Source organism: Apodemus sylvaticus, chromosome 21, assembly GCF_947179515.1.
Source record: "Apodemus sylvaticus chromosome 21, mApoSyl1.1, whole genome shotgun sequence".
Lineage (NCBI taxonomy): Eukaryota > Metazoa > Chordata > Mammalia > Rodentia > Muridae > Apodemus > Apodemus sylvaticus.
The window spans coordinates 24,272,386-24,286,587 of record NC_067492.1 but is presented as its reverse complement, the minus strand read 5'-3'; the positions used below and the strand labels follow the sequence as shown (position 1 = coordinate 24,286,587).

At 52.1% G+C, this 14,202-nt stretch overlaps 2 protein-coding genes across 2 annotated transcripts; one reads left to right on the top strand and one right to left on the bottom strand.

Annotated features, from left to right (window-relative positions):
* The first annotated feature begins 456 nt into the window (after nt 1–456).
* Nol3 (nucleolar protein 3) lies at nt 457–4,391 on the top strand. The gene is made up of 4 exons (XM_052166583.1): nt 457–632; nt 3,333–3,632; nt 3,782–4,147; nt 4,251–4,391. Exons 2-4 carry the CDS (start codon nt 3,338–3,340, stop codon nt 4,256–4,258), a joined length of 669 nt encoding a protein of 222 aa, XP_052022543.1. The 5' UTR covers nt 457–632; nt 3,333–3,337; the 3' UTR covers nt 4,259–4,391.
* A 975-nt stretch (nt 4,392–5,366) lies between these two features.
* Nucleotides 5,367–14,166, bottom strand: Matcap1 (microtubule associated tyrosine carboxypeptidase 1). The gene is made up of 7 exons (XM_052167128.1): nt 13,966–14,166; nt 9,198–9,811; nt 8,972–9,115; nt 8,596–8,728; nt 7,452–7,757; nt 7,263–7,360; nt 5,367–6,166 (listed from the first exon to the last, which is right to left on the bottom strand). The coding sequence occupies exons 2-7, from the start codon at nt 9,753–9,755 to the stop codon at nt 6,002–6,004; spliced, it is 1,404 nt and encodes a 467-aa protein (XP_052023088.1). The 5' UTR covers nt 9,756–9,811; nt 13,966–14,166; the 3' UTR covers nt 5,367–6,001.
* Nucleotides 14,167–14,202: the final 36 nt, after the last annotated feature.

Sequence of the window (14,202 nt, the reverse complement as noted above, 5' to 3'; positions counted from 1 at the left end):
CTGGTACTTGGAGAGCCAGTGCCTAACTCTGCCACTTGCACTGAGATGTTGGTCTGGCGCCGCCGGCCACTGTAACCCTCCAGGAAGCAGGCATTTCTGTGCCACATCCAGCTCCTCAATACACGTGTCTCTGATTCTGGGCAAGTCGGCTCCTTTCTCTAAACTTATCTGTGACAGGCAGAGGGAGGAGTTGTAGAAGGGTAAATTAAAAGCACCTAGCAATTAGAAGGTCCAAAGAGGGTTGGACAAGTGAGACTGTGAGCTGCACCGACCCCCTGACTCAAATCCGGGTGCTTTGGGGCAGGGAAGGCTAGCGGACTGTGTCTGCCCCTGCCAGCACGTGGCCTCCGCCACCAGCGTCCGAGTTAGCAGAGCCAGTGAAGCGTGCCCTTCCCCCCACCCCATTCCCAGCAGCCCTGGCTGCCCCGCCCCTGTTGCAGCTGCTGTTCGCGTACCCACCCCGCTCGCTCGCTCTGCCCTTTCTGCACTGTCATCTGCCCCGGTGAGGCTCAACTCCGGAGTGGGGCCATCCGAAACGCTCCGGACCACAAGCCCGACTCCACCCAACAGGGAGGGAAAGGAAACAGATTGGGCAGAATCCCGGGCCTCACCACCAGCAGCGGAGCTAGAAGGTCTGTGGGTCCCGCCCTTCCGCAGGACTGAAGCTCTGGGACTGAGTGGAGGGCTGGTGAGGGTACCCATGCGGTCGCGCATGCGCAACCGGCTCCCGCTCCTGGTTTTCCCCAGAACAACAAATCTCCTTTGGCCAGCAAGCTAGGGATCCCAGTCCTTACCAGGACCCCTGCTTCTGCACCTGAGGCTCAGGATAATATTTAGGCTTGTCCATTGATGCACTCAACAGGGCACAACCAGCATTCACCTTAGAGCTCTGATAACCTCAAAGGGAAACACAGCTAACATAAAAATAACAGGGTGGGGGCGGAGGGGGGGGGGGAAAGGAGGCCAATCCTGCCTTGAAGTCAGGACAGAATAGGTGCTGGCATCACCCCCTTCTCTGTAACCAGTAATGGGAGACAGTCTTTGGAAGCTTCACTGAAGACAGCAGAGGTTTGGAACACACAGTGTAGTGTGGATCCTAGTTTAAAAAAAAGGACCAACGCACACAAAAGGAACTACCAAGCTTTGAACTCTCAGAGTCTTGAGGGCTGGGTCCAGAGAGTAGAGGGAAGACAAGGATCCCCGACTCCATACACAGCATTGGCAAAGGCTGAAGTGCGAGGACCGTAGTTCTCACGAGACTGAATGACTGAATGGAAACAGCAAAGAATCTGGTGGTCCGGCGTGGCAGGAGGGGGTTACAATAGCCAGACTAGGTGGCTTCGATTCTTTGATGAGTACTGGGGACAGAGGGTGGATGTCTAGTCCTGGCATTCAGCTAGACAAGGAACATTCTAGTTTAGGCTAGCGCAAGTCAGATTGCAGTTGTACTGGGTTTCTCTGAACCTGTCTCTCTTCATCCATAAAACCAAAATAAATTCTACCCCAGAGTAGTCAAAGTCACAATGTTGGAGTGAGGGGAGGGGTGGAGTGAGAAGGACTGGGAGATACCCATTGTTCCAGGAGGTGAGCTGCTGCTGCTGCTGCTGGTAGTGGTGGTGGTGGTGGTGGTGGGTTTTAGGGGCAGAAGCCAGTAGAGATTGCCTGAGTACAAGGTGTCTGACACAGATGGGACATGGAGATGGGGGTTGGGTGGTGTACCTGGTCTGCACTTAGTGGCCTTGGGGAAGGACTGACAGATATGAGGATGGAGACTCAAGGTGTGAAGTACCCAGGAACAGGATAGTGTGAGTACTGAGACATGGGGTGCATGATTGTGTGTGTGTGTGTGAGGGGGTGCAGGATATGATTAAATGGGCTGAGAAGGCAGAACAGGGGCATTTAGGGCAGAGGAGACCTAGGATGCTGTTCGAGTAAGGATAAGGCAAAAGGAATGGCCAGCTTTCTTTTTTCCTTAATGTCAGGACCCTTATTGGCTGGGTCAGGACACCCAACCCAGTGGGCAGTGATTTAATAGATAGGCAGTGTCTGAAAAAAGATGAGCAGAGTAGATTACTTTATACTTGGTTTCAACGGTTTGGTACAGTCAGTCTCTCCAAATGGATAATCCATGGGAACTCACTCTGTAGACCAGGCTGGCCTCGAACTCAGAAATCCGCCTGCCTCTGCCTCCCATGTGCTGGGATTAAAGGCGTGTGCCACCACTGCCCTGCTAAGAGCTGGGCATTTCAAAGTCAAATAAGAGATGGCTGTAAGTGATGGCAGTTTCCCTGCCAGGCCCTCAGGAACACAAGCGGGTCCCTGATGTCAGGAGGTCTGTCAAAATTAAAATTCAGATCTTCTTAGACAGCCTGGAAGAGTCCCACGCCTGTGTCGAGGCTGCGGTAGGTGGTGAGTGCGGGAAGAGGCAAGGTTCTGGGGTGCGTTAGGTGAACGGACCATGCGTGCCTTGGCACTTTGTGTGCAGACCTGATGTATGAGCGAGCGGGCAGGCTGCCCTGATCCAAGGTTTGCTGCAGGGCTCAGGAAAGAGGCAGGAATCAATCCTAGGGGTTTCTGCCTATCTAGGTAAGGAACTGGGTTTACAAAAAATTATTCAGCCGGGCAGTGGTGGCTCACGCCTGTAATCCCAGCACTCTGGGAGGCAGAGGCAGGCGGATTTCTGAGTTCGAGGCCAACCTGGTCTACAGAGTGAGTTCCAGGACAGCCAGGACTATACAGAGAAACCCTGTCTCAAAAAAAACAAAAAAAAAAAACCAAAAAAAACAAATCCCCAAAAATAATAATAAGAAGAATAAGAATAATTCAGCCGGGCAGTGGTGGCTCACACCTGTAATCCCAGCACTCTGGGAAGCAGAGGCAGGCGGATTTCTGAGTTTGAGGCCAGCCTGGTCTACAGAGTGAGTTCCAGGACAGCCAGGGCTATACAGAGAAACCATGCCTCGAAAAAAAAAAAAAAAAAAAAAAACCCAAATCCAAAAAACAAAAACAACAACAACAAAACAAACAAAAAATATTTCAGTTGGATAAACTGGGTCTCAACTGATGGCTAACTGTGCAGGTGTCTGGGGCTTACGGGGAGTTCCTAGCCGGGGCGGAACACTCAGCTGACAGTGGAGTCTGCAAGAGGAACCTGGGGAGTCGGGACAGAAGCAGCCAAGAGGCTGGAGAGTGAGTTCTATGGTCCTGGCCTCTAGGTCTTGCGCTGAGGAAGCATCCAGACTCTGATGTTGAGGTGAATTTAGGTAACTCCTCGGAGAGGTCAGTGTAGGGGAACGCAAATTACGCCCCACCCCCTTCTCTCCTTGATATAGCCCAGATGGGCAACGTACAGGAGCGGCCATCGGAGACCATTGACCGGGAGCGGAAACGGCTGGTAGAGACATTGCAGGCTGACTCTGGGCTGCTGCTGGACGCGCTGGTGGCCCGGGGCGTCCTCACTGGGCCCGAGTATGAAGCCTTGGATGCGCTGCCTGATGCGGAGCGCAGGGTGCGCCGCCTACTGCTGTTGGTGCAGAGCAAGGGCGAGGCAGCCTGCCAGGAGCTACTGCGCTGTGCCCAGCAAACAGTGCGCATGCCAGATCCGGCCTGGGATTGGCAGCACGTGGGGCCTGGTGAGCACCAAGAGGGTGGAGCCTTGATGAATCGAGGGGCGTGGATTATGGGCGGGGCGAAGCAAAGGGTAAGTGGAGGGCAGAGAATGTGGAGGTAACTAACCACAGAGGGGTGAACTGAACCTCAAGTACTCCCACTTCCTTACCAGGCTACCGGGACCGCAGCTCAGGCCCTTCATGCCCAGGACACTGGACGCCAGAAGCACCCAGTTCAGGGACCACATGTCCAGGACTGCCCAGAGCTTCAGAGCAAGAGGAGGTCGGAGGTCCTGAGGGCTCTGAGGCAGTACAGCCTGGAACTCCAGAGGAGCCCGAACTAGAAGCAGAAGCTACTGAAGGGGATGAGCCAGAACAAGAGCCGGAGGTAGAACCGGAACCGGAGCCCGAACCGGAACCGGAGCCGGAACTGGAGCCGGAGCCGGAGCCCGAACCAGAGCCAGAGCCTGAGCCGGAGCCTGAGCCGGAGCCGGAGCCGGAACCGGAGCCTGAATTCCAAGAGGAGGATGAGCCTGAAGGTTGAGAGCGCCTACACCCTTGCGTGCAGGCTTGTTAGAGGTTTGTGGACTGGGAAGTGAGGGAGTTGATCCCCATTCCACTGACCATCATTTTCATCTCTAGATTCCTGAAGGCCAGAATCCTTACCTGTCTAAATCCGATTCAAGATGGATAAGACCTGGACACCTGCCAGAGCTTGACCCCATCCTTGCACCAAGACTCCACTTACTACCAAATGAATAAACTCGGGAGGGTTAGCCTGGACCTCACTCTCCACAAGACTGGCTTTTTTTTGCTCAAGAACCGAGGGTGGGTGTTGGGTCTGGAACCCACTGACCTGAGCAGGCTTGTGTGAAAATACCCCCACCTGCTCAACAGCATTCCACTCCCCAAATAGCCCAAGCTGTATTTCTGAGGATTTCAGATTCAGGCCCCTTAAAATCTGACCCTCCCTCTTTCACCCTTCAGAGGCCATTTGGGAGCCCGAGTGGGCAACACTTCTAATCCATGGAAATCACTGGGCTTGGTGTACCAAGCAAGTGAAGGGGGAGTCCATCTATACATGGAGAGAACTCTTGGAGCTCCCAGTCTTGAAGAGAGGACCTGAGAGGAAACTTGGGTAGACAGAAGCACACACATCAATGTAACTGTTTGAACCGGGAGCTCAGTGTGGGGTGTAACCAGTCACAGACATACACAAGGAGCTCTGCACATACCTACTAAGTAAATGAATAAGGACTTCCCAGCTGGGTTTCCAAGCTTCACAGATGGAAAAATGAACCAAAAAGCTAGGGTTGGGACAGTACTGGCTCAGTCTCCCACGATGAATCAGCAGTGAAAAGGAAAGCCTTCCTCAGTTCTATTACTGATCCTGGCCTGAACTCCGAGATAACAAACCCTGGGGCCTGCCCTGCAGGTTTGATGGTAGTTGCTCCCTCCTGTACTAACCAGTGCCAGAGACCAGCGGCAAGGCTGTGGTCAAAGACAGGCACAACCACAACTAATGTGGGGACTGAGTGGGGCCAGGTAGGTGCAGGACTCACAAGACACAGACACGGGGTGTGTGTGTGTGTGTGTGTGTGTGTGTGTGTGTGTGTGAGAGAGAGAGAGATAGAGAGAGAGAGAGAGAGAGAGAAGAAGAAGAAGAAGAAAGAAGAAGAAGAAGAAGAAGAAGAAGAAGAAGAAGAAGAAGAAGAAGAAGAAGAAGAAGAAGAAGAAGAAGAAGAAGGGGTCTAGGAACAAATGGTACCTTTCCAAAGTATCCTGCTGCCCCTGCACAGAACTACCAGGAGCTGCTGTTTCCTGGCCCCACTGACTCATAGAACAATGCATGAGCAGTGAGACAGACAGACATACAGACAGACAGACAGAATGCTGAAAGGCAAAGCCCAGCCCAGCTGGGTCTTTGAGCCTGAGTGACAGCCAGAACCCCATGCTCAGGCAAGTCACCTCAGAGGGGACCCCAACTCCTGCCGGCCCCAGTGAGAGGTAGACAGTATGAATGCTGAAGGAGCACCAACAGGCCAGGTAGTGGGGGAGGGGAAAGAGTGGTACCAGACACCCAATGCCATCTCATGCAGGAACAAGTCTCTATTCCCAAACCAGCCCAAATTTCTATTCACACTCAGCTCCCATCTTATCCCCCCACTGCCCCTGTTCAGGAGTTTATGTGACATGCTGCTGCTAGTTCACAGGCCCCAGGAAGGTTAGCAAGGACAAAAACAAAACCTTCTGACATTGCTTCTCATCTTCCCAAGATGCTCCTGGCCTCCCAAAAGCCCACAAGAAACACCTAGGCTATGGAACCATAAAGAACTTCATATTCTGATCTGTGACCTCTGTTAAGAGCTTCTGTCTGTAACCCTCAGTCCACATCAGTCAGGCAGCAGGCGGCCCAGCTCCGCTTCATCCAGCCGGTTGGTAGTCATGATGTGTTCCAGCTGCTGCCGGTAACGATCTAAGTCCTTCATGAAGTGGGGTACTCTGGTGTTATCTAGGACCCCATGGGGCCGCAGTTGTTCCACATCTTCATAGGAGACCTATAGGAAGAAAACAGAGCCTCAGGGCTAACCAAAATGCCTGGCTCTCAAGTCCAAGATCTCCTGATGGCTTAAGGCTATTTATTTGCTCCTGAGACGATGCCTAGACTATTCATCAAGTCCTACAATAGAAACCTGCAGGCTCGAACCCTGGGTCTTTTCTCTTTCTCTCTCCATCTTTTATCTACATTGCACAACCCAATCCTCTCCAGCCCTGCTTATCACCTTGAACCTCTAAATAGTATCCAACTGATACCCGGGTATCCCTCAGGTTATCTCCCTCATCCAACAGGAGACTGCTTACTGCCAGCTATCTGTCCCCCTTCTTCATAGCCACCACAATCAGGTCCAAGAAAGGACAACTAGGTTCTCATCTCCCATCCAGGGAGTCCAACAGGTAAGGAGGGGTTTTGTTTTGTTTTGTTTTTTGGGGTTTTTTAATTTTTTTTTTTCCCGAGACAGGGTTTCTCTGTATAGCCCTGGCTGTCCTGGAACTCACTCTGTAGATCAGGCTGGCCTCGAACTCAGAAATCTGCCTGCCTCTGCCTCCCAGAGTGCTGGGATTACAGGTGTGCATCACCACCACTCGGCTTTTTATTTATTTATTTTTTAATCTGTAGTTTATTGCTTTGCAACCATGGCCACTGCCTGGTTAAGTCAGACCATTATCAAGTCTGTATGAGAGATGGAAGACCTCCTCCTTTTGCCTATCTAGGGTCTTTCGTTTCCTGCACTTCCCACAGGTCTTCCAGTTGGAGCCTCCTAATGGAAATCCATGCCCACACCTTCACTATAGCTCTCCAGCCCTGCCTTTGCTTCTGTTGAGGTTTGCTTTCCTCAACCTGGTACAAGACCAGGCTTTGGTCCCTGGCCATTTCTCCCACCTTCTTCCCCAGAACGTCCTGAGTGCTCCCTGTCTTGGAGTGCTCACCTCCCTTAGCGCATCTGCACACATCTGCAGGCTAGGTCACACACCTGATCTGGGCTACCAAAACTTTGTTTCTTTTTGTCTGCCTTCCCAAGTGTCCAGGCCTTCACCGACCACAACTCTGAAGGACAAAGAAGGAAGAGCTGGCTGGGCCTTTCGGCCCTTTACCTTGCCCAGCGAGGTCAGCAGCTGGAAATCGATGGTGTGTCGGTGCCGCAGGATGCGCAAAATGCCATCCAGGTACACCTGGTCCTTGCTGAAGCATCCTGTGAGAACGATAACCAATCGAGCCTTACCCAAAAGCCACCCTTCACCTTGCCCCAGCTGGAGCATTCCCCCAGACTCCACAGTTCCCACCTGGCTGGGAGGTATCCGTCTGTCCTCGCTTGGCACGGACACAGTACTCCCAGCGCACACCTTCGTCCTGCACGTATTGCGCCAGATCCTGGAAGAGCTGGCGGAAGGACATGTGCGCCGCCTGGTGGATGGTGTAGTACAGCAGGGCGGCGCGCCACAGGAATGGTTGCTTTCGAAACAGCACACTATGCAGGCTCGCCAGGCCCTCCTCCGTGGGGTTGGCTGGCTGAAGGCCGTACTGCAGTCTGCCTTCAGTGCTGTGCCATGGTTGCCGCGAATTATTCACACCACGCAGGTAGTGGGTGCCTGCAGGGAGGATGAGGAAGTGGCGGAGAACTCACTCCAAGGACCTCTAATAGAGACGCTTAAATCTTCATGCCCCGCCCCCAAATTCACTTAACACAAGTCATCCCAGGCCCGTACCTAAATTTATTCTCAGCCAACTCCAGACAACTGTGAAGACTTCTTGGTCCAGGACAAGCTCTCCTCTACCCATTTTCTCATCTCCTTCACCCCACTTCATACTGTGTACCCCACAGCCCTCATAGAGACCAAGCACACTCCACCTTCCCAATATCCTAATGCTGGCCGGAGCCAATCATCTTGACAGTCACGCAAGTGCTCCGATCAAAACCACTTCCTTGCCCAAAGCAACAAGATTCCTGTCTGGTGAGGACAGAGTAGTATCTTGTGCTCGCCTGCCTAGCCTGGTCTGTCTTCTAACCTTTTCTCTGCACCTGCAAGCAATCCCTAGGATCTAGCCTGCCACCCACTCTAGTGGGTCTGGTGGGCTGGTCTAGTAGAAGCCCACAGGATTCTTTTCCACCTCTGAGAACCCCTTCACTGTCAAAGGAAATCAGAAAGGAATTGGAGACAGACATGAGAGGAAGGATGAGGGTCAGCCTACAGAGCGGGCAGGCATGTTTGCCCGGCCTACATTTACAAATGCAACAAAGGAAGAAGTATCTGCTTGGGGATGGACAAACCTGTCTTCTCCCAGAGGGAGGGAAAGGGACTACTGAGACCCCCACACTACCCTACTACCCCCATCTCTCCATACCTTCCAATCCTACCCACCCACCCAAATGCCACCCACAGCCTGACCTATCTCACCCACCCACCCAAATGCCACCCACAGCCTGACCTATCTCGTGACGCAGCATGCCCTCCAGCCAGAATTGGCGGGCTCCAGTCAGGTTGATGGCCAGTGTGGGTCGACTGTTCTCCACCATCATCACTGCCTGGGAAAGCAGGTCTTCACTCAGCTGCACCACGACCTGCAGGTAACAGGGCTCTGAGCCACGGTTCGCAAGCCCGGACAGCCAGTGTGCACACAGGCACCTGACGCTCCCAGGCAGCCAGGCTGGATGCTGGCTCGGATACCCACCCTGCAAAGCCGGCTCTGACTTCCCTGGGACTGGGGCAAGGGATATGTCTGGGGAATTAGAGCTGGGCCGATGAGTGAGGGGGCCTGATTTGGGGTACCCAGAAACCAAGCCTTGTAGATAGGGCAAACTTACCTCCCCAACACAGCCTTCCTTCTGCATGTATTTGCGCACAATGGACCAAATTTGGCACTTGGTCAGCAGCTGGCCCCCTGTGGCAGCCTCAAAGTTTTCATAAGTGCCAAACTTCTCCAGGACAGCCTCAATGATGGCGACTGCCTGCACACAGGGCCACAGTCACTGGTCAGGCGAGGCCTCTTGGGTAGTCAGGGCCAGGGTGAAAGGGGCAGGGGGAACTGACCTGACTCATGAACTGCGCAGAGGCCTCCTGGTACTTCTCCAGCACACTCATTGGCAACGGTTCCTGATACTCGAACTGTGGATTGTAGGTATAATGAGACTGGAAGAACTTTTCCCGTTCCTGGTCCATGTTAGTCGGCCGCAGGGCCACCAACATACAGGGGCTCTTGCTGTTACTACTGCCTACGTCCTTTCGAATCTTAGCAATGTGAGGTAAGGAGGCTGCGGGCCGTAGGGTCCCTCCGGGATCACATCCCCGTCCAGGTGGGGCTTTGCCACGCCCCCGCCGGCCAGCGCCATTTACACTGCACGTACTCTCGCTGCGCCGCATGTGGCTACGCTGTTCCAAGTGCAGCTTTGAGAAGGTCTGCCACATAGTCTGCTGCCGCAGCTCTGAGGGAACAGCCAGAGCCAATGGCATACCCAGGGACTGAGGCCAGGGGTAGAGGGGTGGCCCATCTCGGTTTGAGGGCTTCAGCTTATGGTGCTGAGATGGGGAACCGGCAGGTGGGCTGGGGGGTGCCTGCTCATACACCTGGGTCCCCGAGTCCAGCACCATTCTCTCCTGAGGGTCACATCCAGCTCTGTCGTGCCAACTTCCCAGACTGTTGACCTCTAGGGACATAGAACGGCATGCAGAGACCAGCGTGAGCGGATGTGGTCAGAGGAGAAAGCCCCCTCTCCCATGTCTATCCGTGTTGAGTACAGAGTCTGCTGCCAGGAACCCAAGAATCTCTCTCTACTGTCCCCAGCGACCATTCCTCCCACCAGGCTCGCCCAAACAGTCTGAGGTGGGGCAAAGCACGAATTGTATACATTTTCCTATTTATTAGAATTCTCTCTGACTGCTAGATCTAGAGTTTAAAACGAAGGCCTTCAATATGGTCCTAATTTCAGCATTTAGCACTTACCCAGTCTGGGAGTTGGCAGAATACAGCCTCAGAGCCCTAAACGGACCACAGGTGACAGAAGTCCGCAATCTGCCTTGTAGAGATGGCATCTTCTCCGTCCCACCTCCCCAGTTAACCTAGATCATTCACATCCTCCTGCCCATTGGTCATCAGTTCGAATAAGTGCACTTGATCAGGCCGGTCCCCACATGAAATTCTCTTTCTCTCTCTCTCTGTCTGTCTCTCTTTCTCCCATTAATCATTCCACTTTTGGGAAGCAGAGGAACACCAGCCCCTTCAAACCAGGCCCTGGCCTGTCACCTATCTGAGGTATCTTTCCCAGTGGGCATTCCAAGGTCACTGTCAGAGAACTCACCCCTGACTCTGTGCCAGGGCTCAGTGCAATCTACTCTCTCCGCAGAGACACACTGAAGACGTCGGCCTCTGAACTCTCCCCTGCCTGCTCAGGAACTCAGTTGTAGCCTTTCTCCTTGATCCTACAGCAGCAGTCTTTCTGACAACTGAAGAAATACATGCTGTTGTTCCTCTATCTTAAAGACAAAACAAAACCTTTCTGCGGACCCACGGCTAACTCCCTGCAGCTCTCTCTGTGGCGTCCCAATACCAGGAGTCACATTCGCCGCCTTCCTCTTCTTTCCTGTTTCGCTCCGAAGTTCTGCTTCCCAAACTGAGGTTGAGCATGCACGTAGCCTGCTGTCCATCAAAGCAAGCTGCCCAAGGTCACTAATGGTCACTGCAGCACCTGCTGCAGCTTATCTTCTTAGCCCAGGGACACAGTGTCCATCTCCCTTTCCGAACACGCTAGAACATACTTGTCCACCCACGTCACTGGCTGTCTCTTGGTCTTCTTTGTGATAGCAACTTTTTTTTGTGGGGGGGAGGTAGGGGAGGGAGGATTTCAAGCCAGGGTTTCTCTGTGTAGCCCTGACTGTCCTGGAACTCACTCTGTAGACCAGGCTGGCCTCGAACTCAGAAATCTGCCTGCCTCTGCCTCCCAAGTGCTGGGATTAAAGGTGTGCGCCACCACGCCCGGCAGCAAACTCTGTAATATCCTAAGACCTGTTTATGGCAACTTCTCTTTTCCATTTATACTTACACCCCCTAGCGGCCTATGATTCCATCCAATTTTGTGGTTTCTTGATTTATTGTTATTGTTGTTGTTACTGTTGGCTTTTAAAGAATTATTTATTTATTGTATAAAAGCTGTAGCTGTCTTCAGGCACAACAGAAGAGAGCATTGGAGCCCATGACAGATGGTTGTGAGCCACCATGTGGTTGATGGGAATTGAACTCAGGACCTCTGGAAGAGCAGTCAGTGCTCTTAACCGCTGAGCCATCTCTCCAGTCCTTCTCGTTTTGTTTTAATGCAAAGGATCAGACCCAGGGCCTTGTACACGTCAAGTGTACCCTCTCCTACTGGCCTACGCACCCAGACTTTGCTATCACGGTTTTAAATAAATCAGCTTAGACTCCTCCCTCTAGACCAGTGTCAATACTTTTCACACCCGTCTAGCTTTGCTTCACACAGAGCATCCCCATGTGGCCTATGTGGCCTTGAACTCACAGTCTTCCTGCTGCAACCTCTCTGGTCAGGACTGAGCCAATATACCTGATCTTCAAGATATCTGGACTATTTAACAGGTTCTTTGAACGGAACGTGCCCATTGTATAAAAATGCACCCCCTCCGTAGAATAGCATAGGTCACTTGTCACTTTCTTAAAAATCTTCATAAATATCATACTATTAAAAAAGATGCCCCAGAGCCGGGCAGTGGTGGCGCATGCCTGTAATGTAATCCCAGCACTCTGGGAGGCAGAGGCAGGCGGATTTCTGAGTTCAAGGCCAGCCTGGTCTACAGAGTGAGTTCCAGGACAGCCAGGGCTATACAGAGAAACCCTGTCTCCAAAAAACCAAATCCAAAAAACCGAAAGAAAAAAAAAAAGAAAAGAAAAGATGCCCCAGGGCTGGAGAGATGGCTCAGTGGTTAAGAGCACTGACTGATCTTCCAAAGGTCCTGAGTTCAATTCCCAGCAACCATGTGGTGGCCCACAACTATCTGTAATGGGATCTGGTGCCCTCTTCTTGTGTGTCTGAAGAGAGCAATGGTGGTGTGGTGTACTTGTATGTATAAAATAAATAATTTTTTTTTAAAAAAAGATGCCCAAACATACACACACACACACTCACACACACACACACACACACACACAGAGAGAGAGAGAGAGAGAGAGAGAGAGAGAGAGAGAGAGAGAGAGAACAAGAATCAAGAAATTGGGAGTTGACTGAATAGGGGGGATGGAGAGGGTCTGGGAGGAGTTTGGGGGAGGATAAAGGATAAAAACATGATCAGAATACATGAAAATACTTTAATAAAGAATTAAAAACAGAAGAAAAGCTGCCCTCTGTCAGATGTAGTAGTGCATGTCTATAATCCCAGCACTAGAGGCCAAAACAAGAGAATTGTGAATTCCAGGCCAACCTGGGCTACATAGCAATACCTGTCTTTAAAAGCTTTAAACAGAGAAGAAAAGAAAAAAAAAAAGGAAAGAAGAATGAAAGTCAGCGCTAGCCAATTTCTACCAAAGAGCAAGCCTCCTCTCTCTCCTGGAACTAAGCCTTTTCTGGAGCTGTTGCTGCCTCTGGAGTCAGCTGCGGATAACTCTCTGTACGGCATATCTGGTGGTTTTATCTGTTTTTTTCCTTTCTATAATTTGCAGCTGTGCTTCCAGAACCCGGAACAGTTCCTAATCCAGAACTGTAATCAATACATGAATGAACCCAAGTCCTTGTTAAGAACTGGAATCACCTAGCTGGAGAGCTGGCTCAACAGTTAAGAGCACTTGCTGCTCTCTTCCTGAGGAATCAAATCCAGTTCCTAGTGTCCACGCAGGACAACTCACAACTCCAGCTGCAGGAGACCCAATGCCCTCTTCTGGCCTCCAAAGGCACATGCACAGACCCATAGCCATAAATAAAAATAAAAATGAACCTTTAAAGGAAAAAAACTAGAATGATTCCTTCCCCAAACTTAGATGTCCTGTCTAGACGCCCCGCATCCTCCTCCTCCTCGGAGTCTTCCTCTACCTTGCCTAGCGATCAGCTGCTTAAAAAACGCCTTCTAGTCTCAGGTCTGATTCACCCTCAGACTGTATACTTTTCTAGATGTCCACTGCCTACTATACGGGCCAGTTCTTCCATTTCCCCTTCGTTCATTCCACCTACCTCCACGTAATTACCAGAATTCACCTGTTTCTTTCTCCTCTCAGGTTCTTCTGCCAAGAATTCTTTTGCCAATGTGTCCCTCGAGCAACCTCTTAACCATTTTTCAGGGCTCGGTTTAGGCCTCACTTTCTCTGGGAAGCCTTCCCGATGTGTAAAGGGTCCCAGGGTCTTGATGGCTTCTTTGACAGCCCTAGGCTGACATGGCTGGAGACTAGATCCATATTTCCCCACCGTGCCCTGAACTCCCCGAGGTCAGGGAGGGTCTGATTCACCCTCTGGTCCCAGCACACTCACTAGTCGCAGAATGAATGAATTCAGGGTGAGGCTGGAGTCCCTGACTGCTGAAGGCGGGGTCTGGTGACAAATGAGAGGGTGTGGCCCACACCAATAAGAACCCCTGGAAAGAGATAACGTGGGAAAACAACCAATAGGAACCGAGGGTTCTGGGAGGGCGTGCCCTGAAGACAAATAAAGGGCGTGGGATAGGGTGAAGGGCGTGCCCAATGGAGGGCGGGGCTAGAAGACAATGGACTTGGACGAATTCTCTAGTAAATCAAGAAGGGTCAAGTCTTAGTCGTATTTAGTCTCGGTTTTTGGAGTGGGGTAGGGGTTCGGTCCGCGTGCCGCGCCCCCACCTGATCACGCCTCTTTAGCTGTCCGCAGTTCCTGCTCTTCAAAGCCGATCGCTGGCCGCCGAGACCATGGGAGCCCGCGCCAAAGACACACGCACTCGGGCGCGCGCACGCTCACAAGAAGACGCAGGAGCCACGTCCGTCTCTGCCGTAGAGCGGGCTTAAGCTCACTGTGGGCGGAGCCAGGCGTGCGAAGAGGGCGGGATTCACTGCCGGGCTACGCCCCTAGACCCGGTCTCC

What these genes read in the sequence shown, in the direction of transcription:
- Nol3 (XM_052166583.1), top strand. Translation starts at nt 3,338, where the DNA reads ATGGGCAACGTACAGGAGCGGCCATCGGAGACCATTGACCGGGAGCGG. An exon ending in TTGGCAGCACGTGGGGCCTG is followed by an intron (nt 3,633 to 3,781) that starts GTGAGCACCAAG and finishes CTTCCTTACCAG; the next exon opens with GCTACCGGGACCGCAGCTCA.
- Matcap1 (XM_052167128.1), bottom strand. Translation starts at nt 9,755, where the DNA reads ATGGTGCTGGACTCGGGGACCCAGGTGTATGAGCAGGCACCCCCCAGC. An exon ending in CATGCTGCGTCACGAGATAG is followed by an intron (nt 7,758 to 8,595) that starts GTCAGGCTGTGG and finishes TCCTCCCTGCAG; the next exon opens with GCACCCACTACCTGCGTGGT. An exon ending in GACGGATACCTCCCAGCCAG is followed by an intron (nt 7,361 to 7,451) that starts GTGGGAACTGTG and finishes TCGTTCTCACAG; the next exon opens with GATGCTTCAGCAAGGACCAG.